Raw genomic sequence first — 26,252 nt, 5'->3', positions numbered from 1 at the left:
TGCCAGTCTCCCGGACAGACCTTAAGGTAGTGCCGTAGTGCCACTGCACTATACAGTCAGACATTCACTGACCCAGGATAATGTTTGGGTTCGGGGTGTTCATCATTGCTTTGATGTTTCTGACATCGTCGTTGGGGAAGACGGTGGAGTTGTATGTGTCCCCCACTGGTTCCGACTCCAATACTGGGTACGTCCATTTCTACTACAAGTCCGATAAGGGCAGCCTTCAGTAGACACATGGAATCTAACTGAAATTAGATAAGGATGACGAAGCATTTGTTTGTTGTTTAACGCTGCACTCAGCAATATTCCAGCTCTGTGGTGGCGGTCTGTATCTGTAAATAGCTGAGTCCTGACCAGACAATATTATGGTACCAGAACAGATTACCTTGTAACAGTGAATGAGAGAGTATTGTTATACACATATTTTAGCAATATTCCTGAAATATCAGACATCGGCTATTGTCTTCACACATTTTAACCATGTGGGGAATCGTACCCGGGTCTTCGGCAAGATGTCATGCCATGTGACGGGGTTAATTGTCGTCACGGCGTAGAACGTTGTTCATAATATCTGCCACGGGATTGCCCGGGCCCCATTTCACAAAGCGACAGTAACGGTAGGATTGTCGTACGTCATATACCATAACACTGGCTTACAACAATCGTAGCATTATGGTCGCTGTGCGATGCGGGTCTCTTGTCAAGTGTTTAGAGGTCGTCTTTGTGTTCCTCAACGGCGTGTGCGTGTGCGTGTGCGTGTGCGTGTGCATGCGCGTGTGTATGAATGTGTATGTCTTCCTTATGTCATCAAGGTGCACATGGCATGTAAAGGTAACGCGTGTACTTTTTATATCTACTACGAAAAGACGTTCACTTTGTACATGAGGTGCCCTTGGTAGGTATATACAAGAAAGAGTGAGAGAGTATGTTTTTTTACGACGCATTTAGCAATATTTCAGTAATATCACGGAGGGGACACCAGAATGGCCTTCACATATTGTATCCATGTGGGGATTCGAACCATTTTCTTCGGCGTGACGGGCGAACGCTTTAACCTTAGTTAGATAAAGTCCCTACCTTAGAAAGACTGTGCACAGCGTTGAACAACAAACCAACAACAAAATTACATCTACCAAGTACAGAAGGTTCAGGTGGTATATGTGTAATGAGTGAGTTTAGGTTGACGCCTCACTCAGCAATATTCCATCTATATGGCGGCGGTCTGTAAATAGGTAAGCGAGCCTGACCACCTGATCCCGTTAGTCGTCTCTTACGACAAGCATGGGTTACTGAAGGCACATTCTAACCCGGACCTTCACCGGGTTCAGGTGGTATGTAACGGGTATACACATGGTAGGTATATACATTTGTCATCCAAAACTGTGGTCAACAGGAGATATTGCTTGTGTGAGATCAAACGATATCACCTAGGATATATCGTTTTGACAGATTTTGTACAATGCCCTGACATTGATATGACGTCATGAACTTGATGACGTCGCAATGCTATGACGTCGCTGCAATGCAAGTCTAATGGCAGTGCCGTGTTCAGAGATGTACATTTTTCACTGAAGACTAATGAAGAGTGATTTTGGATGATAAATAGAATCTCAAGTCAAAGTCAAAGGTGTTTTATTGTATCAAAGGCCATCAGCCCATATACAAGTTTACGTAAATACACTGGTTGAGAATAGTAGATTAGTAGATACAGTGGAAGAAATAAACATATAACATTCATTTAACAATTTGTGGTAAGCAGAAGGACTTTTTAGAGTAAGGTAAGTCTGAAATCCCATTCAACAAGTTATTTCTCCATTCCATGTTTTACAAATAGTAATTTAAATATTACATCGGCATCATTCGATGACAAAATAGTTTTCTACCACTGATGACAAACGTTCTGGTATATATTTAGTTCACATAATAAGGATATTCAAAGGTAAAATGTATTTCGTGTTCTATAGCCATCCAATTCTTTGATTCTTTCAAGATATTTTCTTCCATAATTAATCCTTTGACAAGCCAAGTGCTATTTAATATATATATTTCTTAGCTGTTTGTTAAACTAATAAATATTTTTCCTCTAATGGATTTTAAACGTTTTGTAAAGATCAACGTAACTGGGTTGGATTATCCTCTAGAACATATTTCTGTCTTAGTCATTTAGACGGAATATAGATCGCATCTTATTGATTAAACCATACACAACCCATATCCATGTGAGAATAATTGACCTTATAATCGACACAACCTCAATACTGTATCAAGATGAAAGAGCATGTTATAAGCTATTTTCGGAAGCCGATGTTCTGGCATATGGATGGTATTAAACAAATATTTTAAACACTGTATTTGCGAATTAATGTAGAGTGGGTATCTTCCACATTCCCAATATATCATATTATTTGGAGTTGCTAATCCAACAAAAAGAAACTTTTTACATGCCAGTAGGTGAATTCTTTCTAAACATTCAAATCTTTGGTAACCCCACACTTCGGATCCATACAATAGAATTGGTTGTATTTGGGTATCAAATAATTTGAAAAATACTTTAGGTGTGATAACTCCAAGTTTATGCGAAACCGGCATCATATTAAGTAAAGCTCGTTTCCCTCGCAGTGATAGGTCAGAAACACATTTGTCCATATTTAGTGTTGAATTAAACTTTATACCAAGATACTTATAACCATTAACTACATTAATTCGTTGTCCATTTAAGTACCATCTCTCCTTAAAATTTAAAGGGCCTCCCTTTCCGAAAACTATAATTTCTGTCTTATCTAAATTTACAGATAAATTCCATTCCTTAGTGTATTTATCTAATACATTCAACTGATTCTGTAGACCAATAACTGTGTCAGATAGTAAAATAACATCATCGGCAAAAAGGAGCATAAGGATTTCTAGGATGTCAGGATACATCTGTAAACCATGCTTACCATTACTTGAAATTTCATAATACAATTCGCTAATGAAAAACGAAAATAACAGAGGACTCAATATACATCCCTGACGTAAGCCGGACAGGCAATCGAAAAAATTTGTAACACCATAGTCACTACGTACACATGATTTGATATTTGAATACATTGATTTTAGTATATGAAACATCTTCCCTTGTAGACCAGCTTTTCTCAAACAACACCATAATTTATAACGATCAACTGTATCAAATGCTTTTTTAAAATAAAAAAAGCAACGTATAATTTGTGTTTACGACATGATAAACATTTCTGAACTACAGCATATAAAGTAAAAATGTGATCTATGGTTGAATAATTTTTTCTAAAACCGGCTTGAACTTCCGGTATCTTATCTCTCATATTGGCCCAGTTAGTAAGTCTTTTATTTAAAACAGCAGTAAAAACTTTCCCAAGGACACTCATTAATGATATCCCACTATAGTTGTCAGGGTCTCTCGGATCGCCTTTTTTATGTAAAGGGACTATTTCTGAACAAGACCAACTGCTGGGAAATATTTGATTATCAAAGAGTTTGTTGAAATATTTATGGAGAAAAGGCATTATATCAAAATAGGAACATTTAAGCAAACCTATCAGCACTTGATCGGGTCCGGCAGATTTTCCGTTTTTCAACTTGTTTATGGATGATGTTATATTAGAATTTAGAATGAATGCATCAATATATGTGAACTGATCTGAAAAGATAACATCTTCATCATCCAAGTGAGGAGAAAAAACATTGTTATTTGCAAAAACATGTTTAAAATGGTAAAGCCATTCTGTTTTCGTTATAAGATTCTTCTGTTTGGGTTTGTTTTATAATGATCTGATCTGTTTCCAAAAGCTAGACTGACTATGTATGCTTCTATGCAATCTTTCTACTGATTTCTTACGTGAAATGGATTTATATTTTCTGCAACAAAATTTATAATGATTTCTTTGTCTACAATATGTTATTCTGTTAGCGACAGTACTTTGTGTTCTAAATCTCCTAAGTGCCCTACGTGTTTCTCACCCAATCACACCCTCGTGTCTTCTGATATCAAATATATCAACGCTCGTTGATAAAAGTTAAAATTTGTAACTTTATCAACTCGTGTTGATATAATAGATGTCAGAAGACACTTGGATGAAATTCTTTAGAAATTCCATGAGGTATCTCACCAAAGTCGTACCTGTTCTCATTGTTTTACCACTGTGCCCACCCACCCTCACACACGCAGGTCAGATGTACACCATCCAGTGAAGACTCTCCCAAGAGTGCTTCAGCTGTTAGAAACACCCGGGATAAAAGGAAACAGTAAGGGGCATTATGTCTATATTCCTGTCTTAGTTGTAACGGAAAACAGCATCTTATTATAACTGTAACATTAGCCTGTATATTTCTATACCTCAACACAAGATGTATCGATAAGGAGTCGAAGTATAAACCCTATAGTAGTCATCACTGCTTATACCTAAATATATATGAATATATCTACCCAGAATATAAGGTTAAGCGCCAGCCTATTTCAAAACTAAGATGTGATGTTGTGGAAATGTTAGGCTAAAATAATTGGGAAGACCAATCTATATTTAGAGAAGGTTCATCTGGTATAGAGATATCATAATCATTTGTATTTTCAATTAAAGGAAATACAGTATTGTTAAAGATATGATGGAACTGCTTTTTAAAGCAAAATAACTATCCCTATTCTGCTTAAACTTAGGTTTCACTCGTCAAAAATGACAATCATGTGACCATATAACAGTCATTTCTGATTGTAAAAGCTAATTTCAATAATGGTTTTGTTTTTAAACTGAAAAGTACTAAACCAACTTATGATGGGAGTTTTATTCGGAAAGATTTCCTATCAGACAACGTATATTGGCAAAATATACGGGGTGGCGCTCAACTTATTTATTCTAAGTATATTATGAATATGGATGGGTTAAGTACTGCAACCTCCACCGTTGTACGCATTATCTTGTAAGACGTGTGGAGATTTAAATGTTTTTTTCCGAACATGTAGTGCCATTGATTGCAAATCTTATTCCAATTATAAACCACCTTTGACCTTACCGGCGCACCATATGCACTATCTTAATCTAGCGATTATATATACTGACAGCTATCAACGTTGAGATGATGAAGGGGTATTATGACCTCCCGGCAACGCTTCACTTCACACATGGGTACCAGTCTCCGGTCACCTTCAAGGCATACCAAGGACAGGAGGTGCACGTGGTATGTATGTTTACCAAGGACAGGAGGTGCACGTGGCATGTATGTTTACTAAGGACAGCAGGTGCACGTTGTATATATGTTTACCAAGGACAGGAGGTGCACGTGGTATGTATTTTATCAACGACATACGACTATGTAAAATTCATCATTTTACAATTATTGACCAAACAATTCCAACAGCTCCAGCCTTTGGTTTTTACATTTCACAACTTTTGAGGTACAGTCGCGTTCATTTTATCAGGATTTCAAAAGCGTCATGCCACTCTTGCTCAGAAGATGTTTGATCAAGATTACAACATTCAAGACCTCAGTAAAGCTTCAAGACGTTTTATGGTAGACATGTGGATGAAACACCAAAGTTGGATACATCAGTGACAAATATGATGACCGATGCAGTTCCCTATTCTGACTTGTACCATACGTCCCCGAATTATTTCAGGTCAACAACTGACTAGACTTAGCATATGTTTATGTTTATCCTTTAAAGAAAAACGCAATAGAAACAACTTCTTCAGCAATTCGTGTACTTGACGATGATGGTATGAAACTGATTGCGTTGGTTTAGACAGGAGGACGACGTCTTCCCGTCAGTCAGTTCAAGGGCATCACAGACCAATCGCTCCTCCGAATGTGGAACAATGACGCTCGAACACGTGTAAGTAGCTAGCTGTTGAATTGGACCTGAATTGCAGCACTGCCCAGTTCATTAAAGTCATGTTTACTGTCTAATTTGTAAAGATAATTTGAATGCATCTAGGAACTATAATTTCATGCTGCGTAATGACAGTTTCGTCCTTATGAGTTCAATTTTAATGTTTGAATACTTGTTTGATAAGATCAAACAGATTCACCTGCCATCAGTGGGAATCACCAACTATGGTCATTTGTCCTCCTATGGCTGGTACGTCTACAGACAGGCCCCCTTGGAGCTGTTCATCAATGGTGAACCCCTCACCCTGGCCAGGTGGCCGAACCACGTAAGACACGTACACCAGACATTGAGTAATGGATCGGAAATGGACCAGTTTCCGAGGAGCAAAAGTGTAAAAACTAATAGCAATTAGGCGTGTTACAAACATTGCTAAGCTTATCCAGTTGGAAGGGGCGGTGGGGTAGCCTAGTGGTTAAAGGGTTGGCTCGTCACGCAAACATTACTGGGCTTATCCAGTTGGATGTGTTGTTACAATCACGTCAGTTAGTGAGTGAGTATGGTTTTTCGCCGCTTTTAGCAAAATTCCAGCAATTATCAAGGGACACCAGAAATGGGCTTCACACATTGTACCCATGTGGGGAATCGAACCCGGTCTTAGACGTGAGATGTGTACACCTAAACCACTAGGCTACCCCATCACCCCAACAAGCACGCCAGGAGACAATGATCAAAATATTGTCAGTAAAACAAACACAAAACAATGCTTAAATGAGTTAAGTAATTAATCAGAAACGGACCATTTTTGTGTAAATAAATATGAAGTCTATAAACAATGTGTGACGAAAATACAAATACTTATCCCACTGAATGTATCGTCGCAGTCACGTGATCAACATATTTTAGAGGAAGTCAAAATGAGTCAAAATTATGCAACCTTACGTGTGTTGTTTCAACATATTAACGTTGATTCACCCCTGCAGGAATTTATGTATATCACGGCTGTGCCAGATGAGGTGAGGTGACCTCACGGGTATTATTTCCACGTGTTAACGTTGATTCCCACCTGCAGGATTTTATAGATATCACGGCTGTGCCAGATGAGGTGAGGCGACCTTACGTGTATTATTTCCACGTGTTAACGTTGATTCACTACTGCAGGACTTTATAGATATCACGGCTGTACCAGATGAGGTGTGGTGACCTCACGTGTATTATTTCCACGTGTTAATGTTGATTCACTACTGCAGGACTTTATAGATATCACGGCTGTGCCAGATGAGGTGAGGTGACCTCACGTGTATTATTTCCACGTGTTAATGTTGATTCACCACTGCAGGACTTTATAGATATCACGGCTGTGCCAGATGAGCATGGATACCAGTTCTCATACAACACGAACCGTGACTCGAGGTGGGCAAATGAAAAAGAACCATGGGCATATGGATTCTGGTGAGTCTTTCTCACCCTGCAATGTAAACGACCTTTCCACTTTAAGATAATCACTTAACAAAAATAGTACATTTGTTCACGAACTGTTTTAATGGTCACATTCGTGTGAGGCTTATAATTACGTCACATTACCCGCTCCTGAGTTGACCAATCAAAGACCGCCTTTCATATCGCAGGGATGTTTCTGCCTTCATGTCTTCAATAACAAATAATAGTAAACGTTTAATTTCTATCACATCAGATCCAACCCCATATGTGCTTAACATTTGTATAAGTGAGTGTCTAATGCTTCACTAGGTACTGGAGCTGGGCGGACCTGTCGTTGAAGATAAGTAGAATAGATACTGGGAGCCACACCATCACTCTCGCTGCTAAGGATCGCCATGGCATGCGGCCCGGTTAGTTTCAGTGAGTGAGTGAGTTAAAATGTAACGTCACGTCGGCAATACGTTGTGTGTGTGTGTGTGTGGGGGGGGGGGGGACTTGATCTTGGGTTCAATTCGGGTTCGGTATATTTAGATTGACATTTTCTGTTTGTTCCTTTCACAATAATGGTAACCATCTAAGATTTGTATCGCTGTAGGCTTGTTTCAACATTAAACCGACTCCCGCAGGAATACTGTTCAAAGTGGTGTTAAATCTCCCACTCACTCACTCACTGTCTTTTCGCTATATGGGTTGGGTTGAACAATGCCGAGACGAAATTGATGTTTGACTCACTCACCGCTTGCAGCAGTTTTATAAGTTTGGAGACCGAATGCACGTAATGACAATGGAGTAAAATAACATTATTGCTGTGTGTATGCTTGGCTGGTTTACTTGTTGTTTAACGCCGCACTCAGCAATATATTCCAGCTAAATGGCGGCGGTCTGTATGTAATCGAGTCTGGACCAGACAATACAGTGATCAACAGCATGAACATCGACTTACGCATTTGGGATACGATGACATATGCCAACCAAGTCAGCGACTCTGACCACCCGATCCTTTTAGTCGTCTCTTACAAGCATGGGTTGCTGAAGATCAATTCTAACCCTGATCTTCACGGGTACGATGCGTGTAAACAGAGTATATGCTGCCTTTATTCTGACAGGTGTCTACAACCACGGCAACTTGACTGGAATCACCTCACAAGGCGGCTACTTCCGGGTGATAAACATGCTCTCGGAAATTGACGAGCCCGTGAGTTTTACACTGGACATTGTGCTTAAACATAGAACGTTGTTCATCCACAAAGCGTTCGTAAGTCAATGATATAATATAGAGTTACGGTAGGTCGTAACGTTACGAACCCTTTGTGGATCGGGAGCCAAGAGTGACATGCACAAACCGATCCAAGACTGCACTCTTTGACATAGATTTACGCTTGCTTAACGCCAAGTGAGTAAGGTTTTACGTCGCTTTTAGCAATATTCCAGCAATATCACGGCGGGGCACCCGAAATGGGCTGTTGGTTGGTTGGTTGGTTGGTTGGTTGTTTAACGCCGCACTCAACAATCATTGTCCAGGAACGTCAATCATTGTGTACTTTGTTGCAGGCAGGTTCGGGGATTCTGTGACGTCAATACACCGATAGGTTCGCTGACGTCATCAGATGTTGTGTACTTTGTTGTAGGGGAGTACTAACTCGACAGAAGTACGGGGATTATGTACGCGTGGCCCAATACACCGACAGGTTCCCTGACGTCATCCGATGTTGTGTACTTTGTTGTAGGGGGAGTACTACCTAGACAGAAGTACGGGGATTCTGTACGTGTGGCCCAATACACCGACAGGTTCGCTGACGTCATCAGATGCTGTGTATGCGTCAATGATTGATGACTGTATCAGGTAGGTTTCGTTTGGTTTGGTTCTTGTTTTACGCCGCACACAACAATATCCAGCTATATGGCGGCAGTCTGTAAATAATTGAGTCTGGACCAGAAAGTTCAATAATCAACTGCATAAGCATCGGGTATCCAAGTAGGTCTCATTACATCATGGAATTGTCAACAAGTTTATGAGTTCCTGCCCTATAGTTCTTCAAATGGGATTTTTACACAGCACAACTCCAACGATTAGTGTTTTATAAATGCGCATTTACCCTTCTCACCAAAGATGTTTTCCAGACTGGATCCCGGCGTGTCCAACCTGAGGTTTGAGGACTTCACCCTGGAAGCCTGTCGAAAATTCGGAATCAACGCCCAAAACGTCTCCAATGTAGAACTGCGGCAACTTGAGCTGAAAAATACAGGTAACGAATTGGCAATCGATTCAGTGACGCACAATGAACTTATAATATTTATATTTTCCCGTTTTCATATTATACTAGAACATAGGATTCAAACATTGTCCAGCGTGAGAAATCAGAACAGGATCTTCAGCGTGCCGCACGGAAGATTAAGCTACACTGATATCTTATCTCAACACGTTTCAGGTACATGCAGATGAAAGCAAAGTATTCCTACACCTTCCTACAGTCACGCTTTCTCTCACGCCTAATAACACTTTCACCCATTTCTACTTTTACTTTCACTCATTCTTACAATTACCTCACTCACTCACTCACTCACTCACTCACTCACTCAGTTGACGAATACAGTTAACTCACAACTAGTCCGCTTAGGACCGGGCGAAGGAATTTGAGTAACTGTGAATGGAGTAAAGATTTGTCAGCCACAAATAATGGACTTTACACATTGCCCCATGTAGGATGGCCTGTCTCCTAGAGAAAATGCAGAAGTGAGTCTAGTTTAGAGTGCAAGTCAGATTTAGACAACATTAAGAAACTGTTATGGTCTCTTTTTTATTTTGTTAACTTTTTGTGGATATGGGTTGTATGATCCCCAGGGAGTTGAGATTGATATCCAGTGACCGAAGGAAAAACAAAGCGTTTTAGAGCAGCTGAGCTGGATATCGGCGCTTTACCAATGTTAGAATAATCAAAAATATAATATGTTATTATATCGAAGAAAATGTCAACACGTGGAACATCGAATCAGGATTGTCAGCGCGACGAGCGCATCCTACACAACATCTTCAAAAAATATTTTGGAATGAGACCATGGATCCTTCACACCTTCATCCTTCCATCACCCATCCTACAATCACGCCATTCTTTGGTAACCACTTAAATATGTTCTCCTTCACAAACCCCCTTTTCTCTCTCCCCTTCTATTTAGCCATTTACCAACGAACATGTATTCCAGGTTCCTACGTGTTCCACTGTGGAGAAGACGCCTTCCAACACTACTACAGCCACAGCTTCACTTATACCTAGTCACGCCTTTACTCACGCCTTCAATAATATCTTGACACGTCTTCACTCGCATCTAGTGACGCCTTCAATCAATATCTAGTCTTTACTCACGACTTTGCTTAAATCTAGTTACGCCTTTACACATATCTAGTCACGCCTTCACTTCTACCTACCTCCAAACACTCCCCAGCCACGCCTTGACTCATGCCTTGTCAAGTCTTCACTTATTCCTACTTTAATTCCTACAGTCATTAAAGCATTCTCACACCTTCATTTACATCCAATAACGCAGTCATTCTGCAATCACATCTTAATTCCTTCCTAGTTATTACAGTCACATTTGTTTCACCTTCTTCACTACCCTTTTCACAATGTCCTTTTCTCTCTCCCTTTTTCATTTAGTCATTTACCAAAGAGCATGTATTCCAGGTTCCTACGTGTTCCACTGTGGAGGAGACTGTCGGTCCGTCACTGTGTCCAGGTGTGAAATACACGACGGTGACGGAGGCATTGAAATATTTGGTAATTATTGTCGCTAGTATTTGTCTCATAGACAAGAATGTTCCGGTGTGAGTTTAGTTTGTATTACCAGCTGACGGTGTATTATCCATTGATTTCTATTGTAAATTACAAAAGTACCTTTTCAACTCAAAACCACTAATTCCCTACACATGAATCTAGCTGAAATATATTTCTTAAGGCGGTGACCCTCTCAACCTTGTTGGAGACATCGAATGATCTGAATTGAAGATTATATACTTGTAACTGGCAAACTAATTTCCTACACATCAACCATACACTGTAAGATGAAACATATTTTTTTAGGCGGTGACCGTGTCAACCTGATCGCCTCCGGTAACGTGGTTGAAGACAACCACATATGGAGGTACAGTCGGGAGGGAGCGGTTGGACAGAACGCAGTGCACAGTGTTGGTGTCAACAACCTCATACGATACAACCACATCCACGACGGACAATATGCTGCCATCAGGTTCGACGTATGTCCTTCCTGAATTTCTGTTCGAGAAAGAAAAACATTTGCTGTGAAAGATGAAAATATAATGAAGAATTGTAGGATTGAAATTAGTTTTGGAAATCAAAACGAAGTGTCAAATTACAATAATATACATGCCTCATACTGACGGCTTGATACGTGTATTATTCACTTGTATACGTGTGCAACTACATCGTCGAAACGTTCATGAAGTCACTTACGACGTGGTTCCAAAAAATAGAATGACTACACGGATGACAATGCTATCAAGTTTATCTTCTTTTTTGCTAAAACGTAATCTATAGAGTATATATGGAATTGACTGAAATTCTTTCAAACAAGTTTAGAAGTGAATCAATCTTGATTCTTATATCTACTAGCACTGCCTGCAACTAATATGCACTATACTATCTTACTCATATCTTGGTCTCCAGGGTAACGACCACGTGATGGAGTATAATCACGTCCACCACAACTGCCTCAATGCCAGCGATTGTGGTGCTTTCCATGCTACGAGGAGTTGGTCCTTTGTGAGTCCTCATCTTCCTTGCATGTCATCCCTGTTATTTTTACTGGATAAAATTTCACAAAGTTCATTTAGGTTTGACGCTGGTTTAAGCAACATTATTTTGATTAAGATAGCAATATAATATACTAGAAGGCTAGGAAAAGAACAAGGTGCATCCATTCACCATTGTAACGAAAAATACGGAATAGTACTAAAAGAGCAAGGATTACAATCTTGCCCAATCTGGAATTCACACCAGCAGTCATTGGAGTGGTATAAACATGAGAATCGCGAACTGCCCACGACACATATTGTTGTATTATTGACCCATGTAGGGTAGGTATCCTGTCTCCTTGAGGATATACAGAGGTGAGTCCAAGTGCAAGTCAAATGAAGGCAAGTGATTGAAGTGATTGTCAGAAGCACACGGGGACGCGTCGGTAGCACCGTGTATTTGGAATAAAGAGTAACCTCCCCTAGTTGTATATGGTTGTTCGAAATATTTTGGAATCCAGTAGTCTCTTGAAGTCCGTCTGTATCTGGGTAAGAGCGACTTGAGGCGTTTTCGACCTGACTTGCTCTTTGTCTACCTGCCGAGTGTGATTAGATGCCTCCCTGTAAAATATGGTGGCTGATTAGGGCTATCGCTTTCTCGTCTCGTACTATCGCTTTCTCGTCTTGTGCTATCGCTTTCTCGTCTCGTGTTATCGCTTTCTCGTCTCGTGATATCGCTTTCTCGCTTTCTCGCCTCCGAATTTTAAGGCGAGAAAGCGATGGCCCTAATCAGCCACCATGGTAAAACACTGAATTCCTGCCAATGCCAACCGTTTCAAGGTCGTGTTCGCGCCTGCTTCAAAACATAAAAGTTATAAAACCCTTCCCAGAGAAATGAGAAATTTCTTCAGAAGACAGGTTGTGCAGTTCCGTTTATATCACAACTATATCCTATGAATTGCTGTCCAAAAGTGATGATACCGGGTGTTGGCGAAGGTGAGCGTGTATCTATCCCACCGAAGACATTCTGTGTAACGCAGTCCCTGACATTCGTGAATGCACCTAAAAAAACCGTGGCCTGTGACATGTTGATGTTCCTCATTGACTTATGGTAGTTCCTGTTTTGACCGTGAAAATCAAACTGTGTGATAGCATGTAACTTACTGATCATTCATTTCTCAGTAGTTATTTATCCTTTTTCTGTTTTGACCGTGAAAATCAAACTGTGTGATAGCATGTTACTTACTGAGCATTCATTTCTCAGTAGTTATTTATCCTTTTTCTGTTTTGACCGTGAAAATCAAACTGTGTGATATCATGTAACTTACTGATCATTCATTTCTCAGTAGTTATTTATCCTTTTTCTGTTTTGACCGTGAAAATCAAACTGTGTGATAGCATGTTACTTACTGATCATTCATTTCTGAGCAAATTTAGCTCCGCTCGTATCCGCTGCTTGGTTTAACCTTGCATTTCGGTCTGGAAGTCATCACGTATGCCTTTGTACACAAAATATATGTTCTTTTGAATAGTTAGCACACTTCTCATTGACGTTTCCATTAGTTGAATAAAGGAATAAAAGAAACAGTGTTTCTATACGCCCTATGGAATCAGTTTCGACTGATATGTTGGACAGATGTTTGCTTCCCTGTCACAGGCGTTTTAAAGTCACTATCATTTGTACAAAGAAGGTTCCGTGAGTGAGTGAGTTTTACGCCGCTTTTGGCAATATTCCCACCATGTTACGATGGGTAACGCCAGAAATTGTATCCATGTAGGGAATCGAACCAGTGTCTTCAGCATGACGACCGAACGCTTTAACCACTAGGCTACCCCATCGCCACATTATGTGTCCGATAATGTCGTGTATGTGTTTTTCTTCTGATATCAAATAATCAATATGTAAAGCGCATTTATATATTTTAATGTTCACCAATGGCAGCGAGGCAACATGATCCGATATAACCACATCCACGATACCATCAAGCTAATGCCAGGGTCAGGTGTCAGAGGCGTCATGCTGGACGACGAGTACTCCAGCGTCACCATTGAACACAACGTCTTCTACCACGTGAGTATAATCGTAACAAAGTTTACGCCGCAAGTATGCCTAATTTTACTATAGTAAAATACAACGTTAATTGCATGACCTACTTGTATCTCGACCGGATAAAAACAACGTTGCGAGCAAAATGGAAGAAGCAGAGAAAGACGGAATTGTCTCATAGGATAACAATTTCTTACCATTTCGACACATTGATGCTGTAGACTAATATAGGATGTATTGTATGGGAAAACGGCTGTGTCAAATTGTATGTCAAAAGAACAAGACTGGACATTTGAACATTGCAAACTGTGACCCGTATCGTACAAACATGACTGAACCCCAAATACTAGTGCCACAATTCGGAGAGGGGACCGCGTGTTTTTAATGTCCTGCATATCTGCAATCGCCTGTGTGAAGGTCACAGTCGGTCATACGATATACCAAGTACAGACCCGTGACGACCTGGGTTAGAATTGGTCTTCAGCAACGCATGCTTGTCGTAAGAGGAGATTAACAGTCTGGTGGTCAGAGTCGGTGACTTGGTTGACACACGTCGTTTATCCCAATTGCGTAGATCGATGCGCATGATGTCAATCCATCTGGTCCAGACTCCATTATATTCAGACCAGCGACATGTGGCTGGGAGACTACAGATTAGATTTAGTTGCTGGGGACAGAAGAGAAGCGGTAGCTTCTACGTGTACAATGACAATCATTTCTGGACAACAACTTCGTTTATGTTGTGCGACGTTTCCATACAGATTCCTGTACTGTTGTCATGTGTGCTTGACAATTGTATAGGAGTCTGTATCGAAACGTTGCACTACAAATGTCATTATAATTAGAGTTTCAAATAATTCACAGTTCTTTTTGTAGAATGATATTCACGCAAACATTGGTGGCGGCCGTGACAACATCATCCGCTACAACGTCATGTACGACAGTGTATCGGAGAGTATACAAGTGGACGCCAGAGGGTCATCGCCTCATTTCGACGTTCGTCGAATACTTGACCGAGATCTTGCTGTAAGACATACGTTGATATTGCAGTTATCCACATTCGTTTTTTTACACATGTACGTGATAGCAACGAGACAGTGATGTTACACATCCTACAACTGTAGTTTGTTGTAACTATTGTGCTATGTCGTGGTGCTTGAAAGAGATACAGGTGACACGAGACAGTAGTAGCTGGCGTGATTTGAAAACAAATATTACTGTTTGTCCCTGTGATAATTTTCGCAAAAGCGTTTAAATCGACACGTCGCCGGCTCAAAAATCGATGGATTGGTTGTGTCAGTTCCAGATCGGCAACTGCTCCACCTTCCGAGTCCTGCTTATCAGGTTGTCGCAGGTGTGTTCCAACGGGTTGAGATATGGGGACGTATTTATAACAATTCTTAGAGTGCTTAAGAATACTTAACTGTAAGACTTTTTAAGAATTATTTAGGTTTCACATTCAACTTTAAGAAAATTTATATTTAATAAACATCTTATTCTTAGTTTTACTCTTAAAGTCACCAAAACTGGCAATGTTTGTCGTACCTGAACGGTGCAGGCTTGCTTTCAAGCCTGGTGATTTGAGTTGATATCTAAATCCAATAGATACTGGGCATCAATCTCGCCTTTAACTACATGCTTTTAAGAAGAGGTTGTCACCTAACCACGCGTCAAGGTCGTGATCTTTGCATGATCACCTATACGAAGTCACCCTCTACATTACTGTCTGTGTGCCCCAGTCTGCTAACAAACCAAATCATTCGCCACCTGTCGACATCATAAGTCGTCTTAAAGCAGTCTTAAATCCAGAATTAAGTCCTTGGGTCAGAGTAATTCCAAATTGTGTTGTGAGGTAACATTGAGTGGTGCTTTGCTTAACATCATAAGTAAAAGCAGTCTTGAATCAAATTAAGTCGTTAGGTCAGAGTAATTTCAAATTGTGTCGGTAGGTAACATTGAGTGGTGCTTTGCTTAACATCATAAGTCGTCTTAAAGCAGTCTTGAATCCAGAATTAAGTCGTTAGGTCAGAGTAATTTCAAATTGTGTTGGGAGGTAACATTGAGTGGTGCTTTGCTTAACATCATAAGTCGTCTTAAAGCAGTCTTGAATCCAGAATTAAGTCGTTAGGTCAGAGTAATTTCAAATTGTGTTGGGAGGTAACATTGAGTGGTGCTTTGCCTGTCAGACCTCCCAGCAAGCATGGACATGTTATCTTCACTACCAACAAGTATTGCTGATGCCTTCAGTTTCTGGCCCCCACTATCACTGAAAGACCAGGTGATAGCTGCAATGTTACTGGCTGTGGTTCACTACATCATGCTCAACAGGGAACCGACAAATGGATTGTACATGTACTGATACTAAAACATGTTGGGTGATACATTTACAACTGGAAAAGTTAAACTATGAATTCCGCTTTATTTCAGTCTGTTCCATACAAAAGTGCTCTGTGGAAAGCAAAATACCCTCAAATGAGTACATTAGAGACTGGGACACCTGTCTACCCTGAAGGTAACCCGTGCAGTATGTGAGCGAGTGAGTGATTTGGGTTTTCTGCCGCTTTTAGCAATATTCCAGCAATATCACGGCGGGGGACACCAGAAATGGGCTTCAATATGTGGTGAGAATCACATTGTAACCAATATGTGGGAGAATCGAACCCGGGTCTTCAGCGTGAACCATTAACATTAACCACTGACACATCCATAGGAATCCGTGCATGGCATACCGAACATGGGTGCAGGTAAACCATTAATCTGACAAATTCGACCGTATGACCCTACATGTGTACAAGAAGACATGCCATCCACAGGTAACCAGATCTACAAAAACATCTTCTGGAACCAGGGCAATCAAAAGGGGGTCCTCTACTTTCAGCCAAATTTTGCTTACAAGAGATACTTCGATGTCCATGATGACCATGTGGTAAGTGATTGTTTCATCATCCTCTTCCTGATCATCTTCCACCTCCTCCTCCTCATCATCATCATCACTATCTTCATCATCATCATCATCATCATCATCATCATCATCATCATCATCATCATCATCATCATCATCTTCATCAATTTGAACTTACTTTCCGTATGTTGACGCTCATTAGATATTGTGGAGTTGCGGGGAGACTGACATGGTATCGAAAAATAACTTGTCCAAGAACATTTCTGAACAAAGATGCTTCAGACTGCAAATGAATTGTCTAACACAAACATTCACTTTTACTCGATTGCAAGATGTGTTTTTTAAAACTTCACAGGTTTATAGTTAGAAGTAAAATGTGATATGGTTGTGTTTGACAATAATGAACAAAGCGGACCAGCACGGTAGATATCAATATGCAACTTGGTTATTCCAAAACCTGTTTACAGGTTAACACCGAAATGAGATTACTGGTTTACCTGAAAGTCGGATCGCAACCGAAATATGAATGCCACAGACACTATGCACTATGATTACAGGACAGTGTCACAGTACACTGAATGGGAAACACTACTGTAAACTCCCCAACAACCCCAAATCCCCTACCCACTTTCCTCGTGCCCTAATGACATCATTCATCTTTCCTATTCAAATACACCTTGTTCATGATATGCCGCGATGATATTTAAACGGGAGTGTACTATGTGTATGGTGAATTTCCATTATCAAATCATTCCCCTGTATGTTTAGATTGTAATACATACTAGTATCCAGGACAAGCGTCTGACGGATATATCTGATTTCTAGGAACTCCGGAAATCCAATTTTTACGCTCCGGAAAATGGCGATTTACGACTTCGTTGTGGCGCCAAACAATGGGCAAATGGTGTAAACTTTGAAGAACCAATAGCTCTGAAAGATGTTGGCCCACGTCAAAGCACAGGTCCAACATACATGAAGACAGGCTAGTGTATTCCGATCATCTCAGCCCACCATAGAGTTACAACAACTGTTTGTTTTAACCTCATAACATGACTGTATGGCTGCAATAGTGCCGATTTGCCGTTATATCACTCACTCACTTTGAAACATGAATATTTCTGTGTTAAAATAAAATCGAACATGGTTACAGTTCTCAACTCAACTTTTAGGCGTGTTTATTACATCCTGCAGTAAGTCTTACTAATGTTGTGGTACATACTGCAATATTAATCCTTAATATTATGCGAAAGACAAGAATGTTTCAATGTGTTTGTACTATTTCATTCGCAAAATATAACCACTAATTGTTGGTTCATTTCTCTTATCTCAGTCTTACCAACAATACCGGCATCTCCAACTCCTCAGCCGTGTGATCAGTCTACGGTTGCCCCGGAAACAAAGATTCCTGCAACACCGTATATCTCCGACGGATCTGGACCAAATTTGTTATACCCTAATATTACAGACGGTGAGATATAGCTTTGTCTCCACTATGTATGTGTGGCGAGGAACCTGAAGGGTATTCTAATTGCTCGAGAGTTAACGTTAGATTAGTGTTCACCCTGTCCTCTAGCCTTGACCACCAACCCTCTGCTAAGAAACAAGTCGTATCTCTGATATTACCCGTGAAGATCCGGGTTAGAATTGGTCTTCAGCATACCATGCTACGAGTCGTAAGAGGTGACTAACAGGAGCGGGTGGTTAGGCTTGCTGACTTTGTTGACACATGTAATCGTATCCCAATTGCATAAATTGATGCTCATGATGTTGATCACTGGATTGAATGGTTCAGACTCTTTTACTGGATACCGCCGTCATATATGGCTGGAATATTGCTGAGTGGGACGTTAAACAACGAACAAATCTTCCTGATTTTGGAAGACTCCTCGTTTGTACAGAATCCTGGATACGCCTCTGAAATTGACTTGTCCCTTTCAGGGTGCTGGTTCATCACTGACCAGTGTCCGAGACATCCTCGAGCCCGTATGTTCCGGGACACGGGTGACCAGAAGAACGACCCTGTGTGGACGAGGGAGGCAAGGTGTCTCAGTCGGGCTGTGGACGAGTGGAAATACTGTGGATCCAGTAACAGCCATTCACTCACGGCTGTGTTCGGTCCAACAGGTAGGTAAACAAATATATAACCAGGTCGGTATGTAGGATACATGGCAGTGTCAAATACGTTTAGAACAGAATGTGACTTGACTGAATGATAGTGTAAATGTGTAGAAAAGAGGACACAGCCGTGATCGCTGAGACAACAAAACTGATAAAAGTGCCCCGCCAATAAATATGTCCTTTAATTCAAGATCTTACGCACGTAATATTTAATGCACTTAAATGCCTTTTGTTTGCTTGAAACAAACTTCCCATTTAATCCAAAGAATTCGTCTCTGTAACACACGTTATAATTGGGAGTTGGAACACAAATTCAGTCGTCTAACCCACTCAGCCATCGCAGCTTCCACAAAAATGGAAGTCGGAGAACTGGTTGTCTATGAATACACAATGCCATTTAGAACCTGATCAAATGTAACATATGTTATAGCCGGTCTGGTAAAGTCATATTTGGCTGTCGGCCAGTTTGGAACCGGAACTGGTTCTTTAATATACGCTTGTCACCGGAAATCTGGTACCGGAAGTAGCGCCTCGCGAGACTTGCAGGCCCTATATGCAAGGTTAACATTAAGGGTGCAACGATACACCGGTACACCGGTGCATCGCGATCTATGGCATACGATACGATACGCGATACATTTTTGCCCGTGAATCGATACGCCACTATACAAAACTGTAAACAGTGTTTTGTGTGCTGTCAATTACAGTAAATGATCTTGTTCACATAATATAGCGTCCGTGTTGTTAACATTGAATTGAATAAATGCATCTAAGCTGAGAGTGTCTATATTTGTCTCTGTTGTGCAAGTTAGATCGAAGTTTGGCACAAAACTGCTGTATTCGCTCAAATGTTTTTACTATACGTTCCGAAAATATCCAGCCTTTTTTTCAGTGACAAAACGTTTATGGTCATAAATATTTTCCATCAAACGATAAAGCATACTTATCATCGGAATGTACTACTTTTCATACCAATCAATAAAGCTTGTGTTATTAATAATTTGACAAAAATTGTTAATGATAAAATGTTCTGCATGAAACCATGGCTCGAAACACTTCACACAAACACGCCTTTCCAGGAAAACGAAAGTACACAGCCATGCTGTTTGTTCATTTGTGGCCAGTAAAATGAATGACCAATCAGATTGCATTACTGCAAATGTCAAGCTCAAGTTCACTGTCAGATGCCATGTGCTTTTTGAGCTGTCAAAACAATGTCTGAAGACGGACTGGTAAGCAGCGAAATCAAATGTGAAGTCGAAAAAACCCCGGCTTCATTCAAATCTTCTGTTTGGCAAGCATTTGGTTTTCCAGTTGAATACATTGACGGTAAGAAACTTGTTAAAAAAGATGAGACCGTCTGTCGTCTGTGTTACCTGCGAATCAGGTACACGGGGAGCACAACTAACATGTCCACACATCTTCGGCGACATCACCCCGATATTGATTGCAATGATTATGGACAATCAAAATGTTCAAAACCTTTGAACATTTCTGACGATAAGAAACGCACATCGTTAGCAGGTCAACTTAGGCTTAGTGAGGCTTTCAAGACCAAACTGTATTCTCGTTCGACACGGGCGCAAGCAATTACAAATGGAATTGGTACATACATTGCGATGGACATGGGACCTTATTCAGTTGTAGAGAACATCGGTTTCAAGTACCTCATCCACACACTTGAACCGAGATATGAAATCCCATCGAGAACCCACTTCACGGATTATGTGATACCTTTAATGTACAAGAAAGTAAAATCAAGTGTGATGGAAAGTATTGCTCGTGCGTCATCAATGGCTGTCACTACTGATGGTTTGACCTCACGTTCCACCGAGAGCTATATTACCATCATGGCTCACTACGTTAACGAAGACTGGCAACTTGAAAATCCGGTACTTCAAACACGAACATTACATGAGAGCCACACTGGGGCAAACCTGGCTAATGCCCTGGAATCAGCTGTTGACGAATGGAACTTAGGCAAATTTTCTCAGATTACCATTAGCACAGACAATGCTAGCAATATTGTTAGTGCTGTAAAGCAGTCGAGAATTGCACCTCATATAAGGTGCTTTGCGCACACAATTAACATAGCAAGCCAAAAAGCAATGCAGGTGCCGCAGATGTCCAGAATTTTGGGGAGAGTGAGAAGAATAGTTTCATTCTTTCACAGAAGCTCACATGCTGCATCTGTTCTCAGGTCAAAACAGTTACTTCTTGAACTGCCCGATCACAAACTGATCCAAGATGTTTCTACGAGATGGAATTCTAGCTACGACATGCTTCAGCGATATCTCGAGCAGCAAGCTGCAATCTTTGCCACTCTCACAGTGAAGGATATCAGGAAAAATGCAGACACCCTTGTTACTCTGTCAGAGGAAGATGTCAGCGCAGTAGAAGATGCGGTAAATGTTCTTCGACCATTGAAGACAATAACAACAATCCTCTGTTCAGAGAAAGTGCCCACAGTTTCCTTGATTCTACCATTAAAGGAGCTTATTCTGAAATCCATGGCTGTCACTGAAAGTGATTCTGGCCTTGTCAAGTCTGTGAAGTCGGCAATTGTCAAAGATCTGAAGACCAGATATACTGAGCCTGACATCAACAAATTTCTACAGGAAGCAACTGCCCTTGACCCCAGGTTTCGATCACTACCCTACCACAATGAAGCCAACCGGCTTCTTGTATTCAGTGCCCTGACCATGAATGCGATCAAGATGGCAGAAGCAAACAAGGTAAATAAACAGTTCAACAATTGAATAATTAAAATACTGTTAATGTAATTAATTAATGCTGTAAACATTTAAAACAAAAAAATCCACAGAAAAAGGGGTTTCAAACAACAAAACTTCATCATAATTTGTTTCTGAATATTTTATTATTTTTATTACATAAAATGATTGAAATTCTGAATGGTAAATACGTTTCAACAGTGTATCATGATCAATTAATCATGCTACATTTCAAATATCACTTTAGACATTTTAGCTGTCGGTTAAACTGTTATAATTCTTCTTTCAGGATGAAGTGGCTCCAGTGAGAGTGAAGGAGGAACCGAGTCATCCCACAGATGAAGCGATAGCACAGCCCCCCCTACCTGTATTGCCTCAAACCGACAGTCAGCCCCCCTGAGTGTCATGACACTGAGACTGGTGGGACACAGACTTGCACTTCAGACTCTGTTTCTGACTCTGAGACACCAGGCCCATCACAACCTAAGAAAACCAAAAGTGCAATTGAGGAGATATTTGGGGAGGTGTTCATTACACATGTGCAAGAGGCAAAGCCACTTTCTGCTTCCATTGAGGAAGAGGTGCAGAAATACAAGCTTGAGGAATGTATTCCATTAACTGAAAACCCCTGCTTTGGTGGAAGATGAACGCAGTCAGATTCCCAGCCCTTGCCTGTCTTGTGAAGCAGTACCTAGGAGTGTGCGCTACTTCAGTCCCCAGCGAGAGAGTATTTTCCTCAGCTGGGGATATTGTCACTGCTCAACGTGCTTCACTTTCAGCTGAAAATGTTGATGTTCTGATTTTCCTAAAAAAAAATATGAAACTGTAATTGTAACAGAATTATGATGCATGAAGCACACTGAAAAAGAGTATGTAGCCATTTGTCTGTTTGACAATGTTGTGTTAGTCAGATTTTCCGACTCCTTGAAAGTGTCAAAGTTTATTTCAGAATATCCAGATAGCTGACTGCTGTTAAAGTAACAGATTTGTGTAGTGTTTACTTTTAATTTTAAAACAAAAGTAATTGTTTTCAGGTACAAGAGACTTGGTACAGTTTACTAACTCTGATTGAAGATTTCTTCTTCAATTCAAATAAAAGTTGTATGCTTATATCTTGTTATTCTTTTTATTTTGTGTATCGCGATTCGTATCGAATTGTGGCAGCAGTATCGAGATACGTATCGTATCGTGGCCCACCTGCATGGTTGCACCCCTAGTTAACATACAGACGTACATAACATGTAGACTGGGGTACAATCTACGACATCCATTTCAGGTGCCATGACCATTGCTGGAAGTGGCTGCTACAATGCATTTGAACAATGCCCAAAACATTACGCCCATCCTGGTATACATCACGATAATTATGCAGAACAAGCACAAAATGCAAGTTCTGATGTGGAGGGTTGTTTATCACGGGCAAGATCAATCTGGACCTATTGTGGATCTTACCCTCAGTATCCCGTGTCAAGCATATTTATGCCAACAGGTAGGTGCTCTCACTTCTTTGTGAACATCACTGACATTTATGTCAGCAGTGAATGGGTACCCGGGGGGTAAGTCATATGACTGTTACCCTTCACGCGCCCAATAGGCAACTTGGGATTTTTTAGTTAATAATGCCTTAACCCTTTTAACATTCACAAGTGCGCTATATAATTAGCCATTTTTATTACAATTATTCGAATATGAATATGTTGTGTTTATTAAAACCAGTATGAATAAAAAACACAAGGCAACAAGCGATCAGCGAAAGTACACTGGTCTCTATATCAGAACAAAATTAATGTTCTACATGAGCCCAAAACAATGGTTTTATCAGTATCAGAATAACTGGTCAATGTATCAGAACAGTGGGTATGTCTGTATCAGAACAACTGGCCTCAATATTAGAACAATGGGTATGTCTGTATCACAATAATTGGCGTCAATATAAGGAAAATCTATATGTCTGTATCTGAACAATTGGCCTCAATATTAGAACAATGGGCACGTCTGTATCACAATAATTGGCGTCAATATTAGAACAATGGGCATGTCTGTATCACAATAATTGGCGTCAATATTAGAACAATGGGCATGTCTGTATCACAATAATTGGCGTCAATATTAGGAAAATATATATGTCTGTATCTGAACAATTGGCGTCAATATTAGAACAATGGGCATGTCTGTATCACAATAATTGGCGTCAATATTAGAACAATGGGCATGTCTGTATCACAACAATTGGCCTGGATATTAGGAAAATCTATATGTCTATATCTGAACAATTGTTCAACTACATATCAGACAAAGGTGCTCTCTATGTCCGAACAGTTTGTCCGAAGATTGTCAGAAACAGTGTCATGTTTTAGTTTCGATGGTATAGTAGTAACCAGAAACAATACACAATGACAATTGCCTCCCAGCAACGTTTTCTGATGGAAACAGGCAACGTAATATATCGACAACACAGTACTAGCTCTTGATATCAATAACCAGAATATTTGCTACAGCTAACTTACTGACAGGCCTGCTGGAATAATCTCAGTTGGATGTGGGAGAATTCAGAAGTTCTGACACCATTTACGTAAAATCTGAACGACACACACACACACTTTCAAGTTCCTAAAAACTTCAAGGAGGAAGAATCGTTATCTATGTTAACAAATCCGTACATTATGCTACATCTGTGAGTCAACAAGGACGGGAAATGTCGTTTGAACACAGGTCCCGGATGTTGATGACCTATAATACAGGTCCCGGATGTATTTGGCAACTTGATTGACCCTCACATTTTACAAGTACCGTCCTCAATGCTGGTGTCTGTTGTTGGTGATATATTACAGGTGCCAGAGTTTGATGAAAGGTGTTCACGGTGACAGGTGTTGATGACCTGTATGACAACTGTATGACGAACACATATTGCAGGTACAGTCCGTAATGCAGGCGCGGGATGTTGGATCAAGATATCTTCCTGCCCCGCTGACAAGCAACTGAAACCATTTTTCTATGACGCATGGGGCGCTACCAACATAGGATCTGGTGACAACTTCTGTCTTATTAATAACGGCATTTCAAAGGCCTCTCGTTAAATTTTTTGGATTAGTTGTTTGGGTTCAGTTTTGATGAAGGTTTCAATCGAGACATATATTTGATGTCAAAGATGGTGATCATTTTTTTCAAATTACCAAAATGCCAGTACGTTTTGCACAAATATACAAACACACAATGTGCCAATTTCCATCGTTTCCATATCAGTAATGAAATCGTACATTTAATGCTCACAGGTATGCCTGAACTTTCTGAGTTAAGACTGATTGCTGAAAGTCTCACAGAGGCTAACACCACTGGTATATTCTTAATCGTGAAGTCGAAGTATTTCATTCCCAGATGACCTTGGTGATAACTGTTTCGAGAGGGCGACCTACTTCTGGCAACGTTGTGGTTCTCACCGGAACCTTCCCGTCACCGCCTACTTCCGTCCGGATGCTACTCAAAGAACTGTACCAGCAAGCGTCTAAATGTTTACTGACATGAAATGTGCTAAATAAATCCGAAACTGTGTTCTCTGTTTTGTTTTTGTTTTTTTAATAAATATAGCAACTACGTTGTACGTGCTACGTTGTATGTGAATGTTGTTGTAACACATCAGCAAAAAATCAGGTTCTACAAGGTATTTATAGCCAAACTTGACGAAATAATTATTAGCATCGATTCACGCCATCGGGGACTTGTCACGTTGCACTACAATTGCATAGCTCTGTCTCTTTGACACAGATACACTAGACTAAAATATGCGAGACATGTGACACTAGACTACAATATCAGAGACATGGGACACTGGACTACAATATCAGAGATCTGTGACACTAGACTACAATATTAGAGACCTGTGACACTGGACTACAATATCAGAGGTCTGGGACACTGGACTACAATATCAGAGACCTGTGACACTGGACTACAATATCAGAGACCTGTGACATTAGACTACAAATCAGAGACCTGGGACACTGGACTACAATATCAGAGACTTGTGACACTGAACTACATTATCAGAGATCTGTGACTCTGATATACAATATCAGAGACCTGTGACTCTGGACTACAATATCAGGGGCTTGACTACACCATCTGAGATCTGTGACACTAGAATATAATACAAGAGACCTCTGACATTAGACTACATTATCAGACTGACTGACTGAGTTTGGTTTTACGCCGCTTTTAGCAATATTCCAGCAACATCACGGCGGTTACATTATCAGAGATACGTAACGCTGGACTACAATATCAGAGATCTGTGACACTGGACATCTGAAGACATGTCCATACCTCTTTTGTACTGGATTCCCAAACTACATGAAAATCCGTACAAGGAGAGATGTATTACTGTTTCCAGCAAAAGTACCACCAAATACCTGTCTCAAAGCTTAATC

At 40.4% G+C, this 26,252-nt stretch overlaps 1 protein-coding gene across 1 annotated transcript; it reads left to right on the top strand.

Annotated features, from left to right (window-relative positions):
* On the top strand, positions 1–25,377 carry LOC124283828. Its single transcript, XM_046719855.1, has 23 exons — positions 1–187; positions 4,190–4,266; positions 5,078–5,193; positions 5,759–5,848; positions 6,030–6,170; positions 7,182–7,294; positions 7,592–7,692; positions 8,389–8,477; positions 9,010–9,125; positions 9,404–9,528; positions 10,963–11,055; positions 11,359–11,531; positions 11,962–12,057; positions 13,972–14,100; positions 14,953–15,102; positions 16,504–16,588; positions 16,890–17,002; positions 17,804–17,960; positions 18,309–18,446; positions 18,917–19,102; positions 23,105–23,317; positions 24,742–24,855; positions 25,204–25,377. Exons 1-23 carry the CDS (start codon positions 81–83, stop codon positions 25,332–25,334), a joined length of 2,853 nt encoding a protein of 950 aa, XP_046575811.1. The 5' UTR covers positions 1–80; the 3' UTR covers positions 25,335–25,377.
* The last annotated feature ends 875 nt before the right edge of the window (positions 25,378–26,252 follow it).

Source organism: Haliotis rubra, unplaced genomic scaffold, assembly GCF_003918875.1.
Source record: "Haliotis rubra isolate DU_JTF1 unplaced genomic scaffold, ASM391887v1 Scf322, whole genome shotgun sequence".
Taxonomy (NCBI): Eukaryota; Metazoa; Mollusca; class Gastropoda; order Lepetellida; family Haliotidae; genus Haliotis; species Haliotis rubra.
This window is presented reverse-complemented; position numbering and strand designations above follow the sequence as displayed.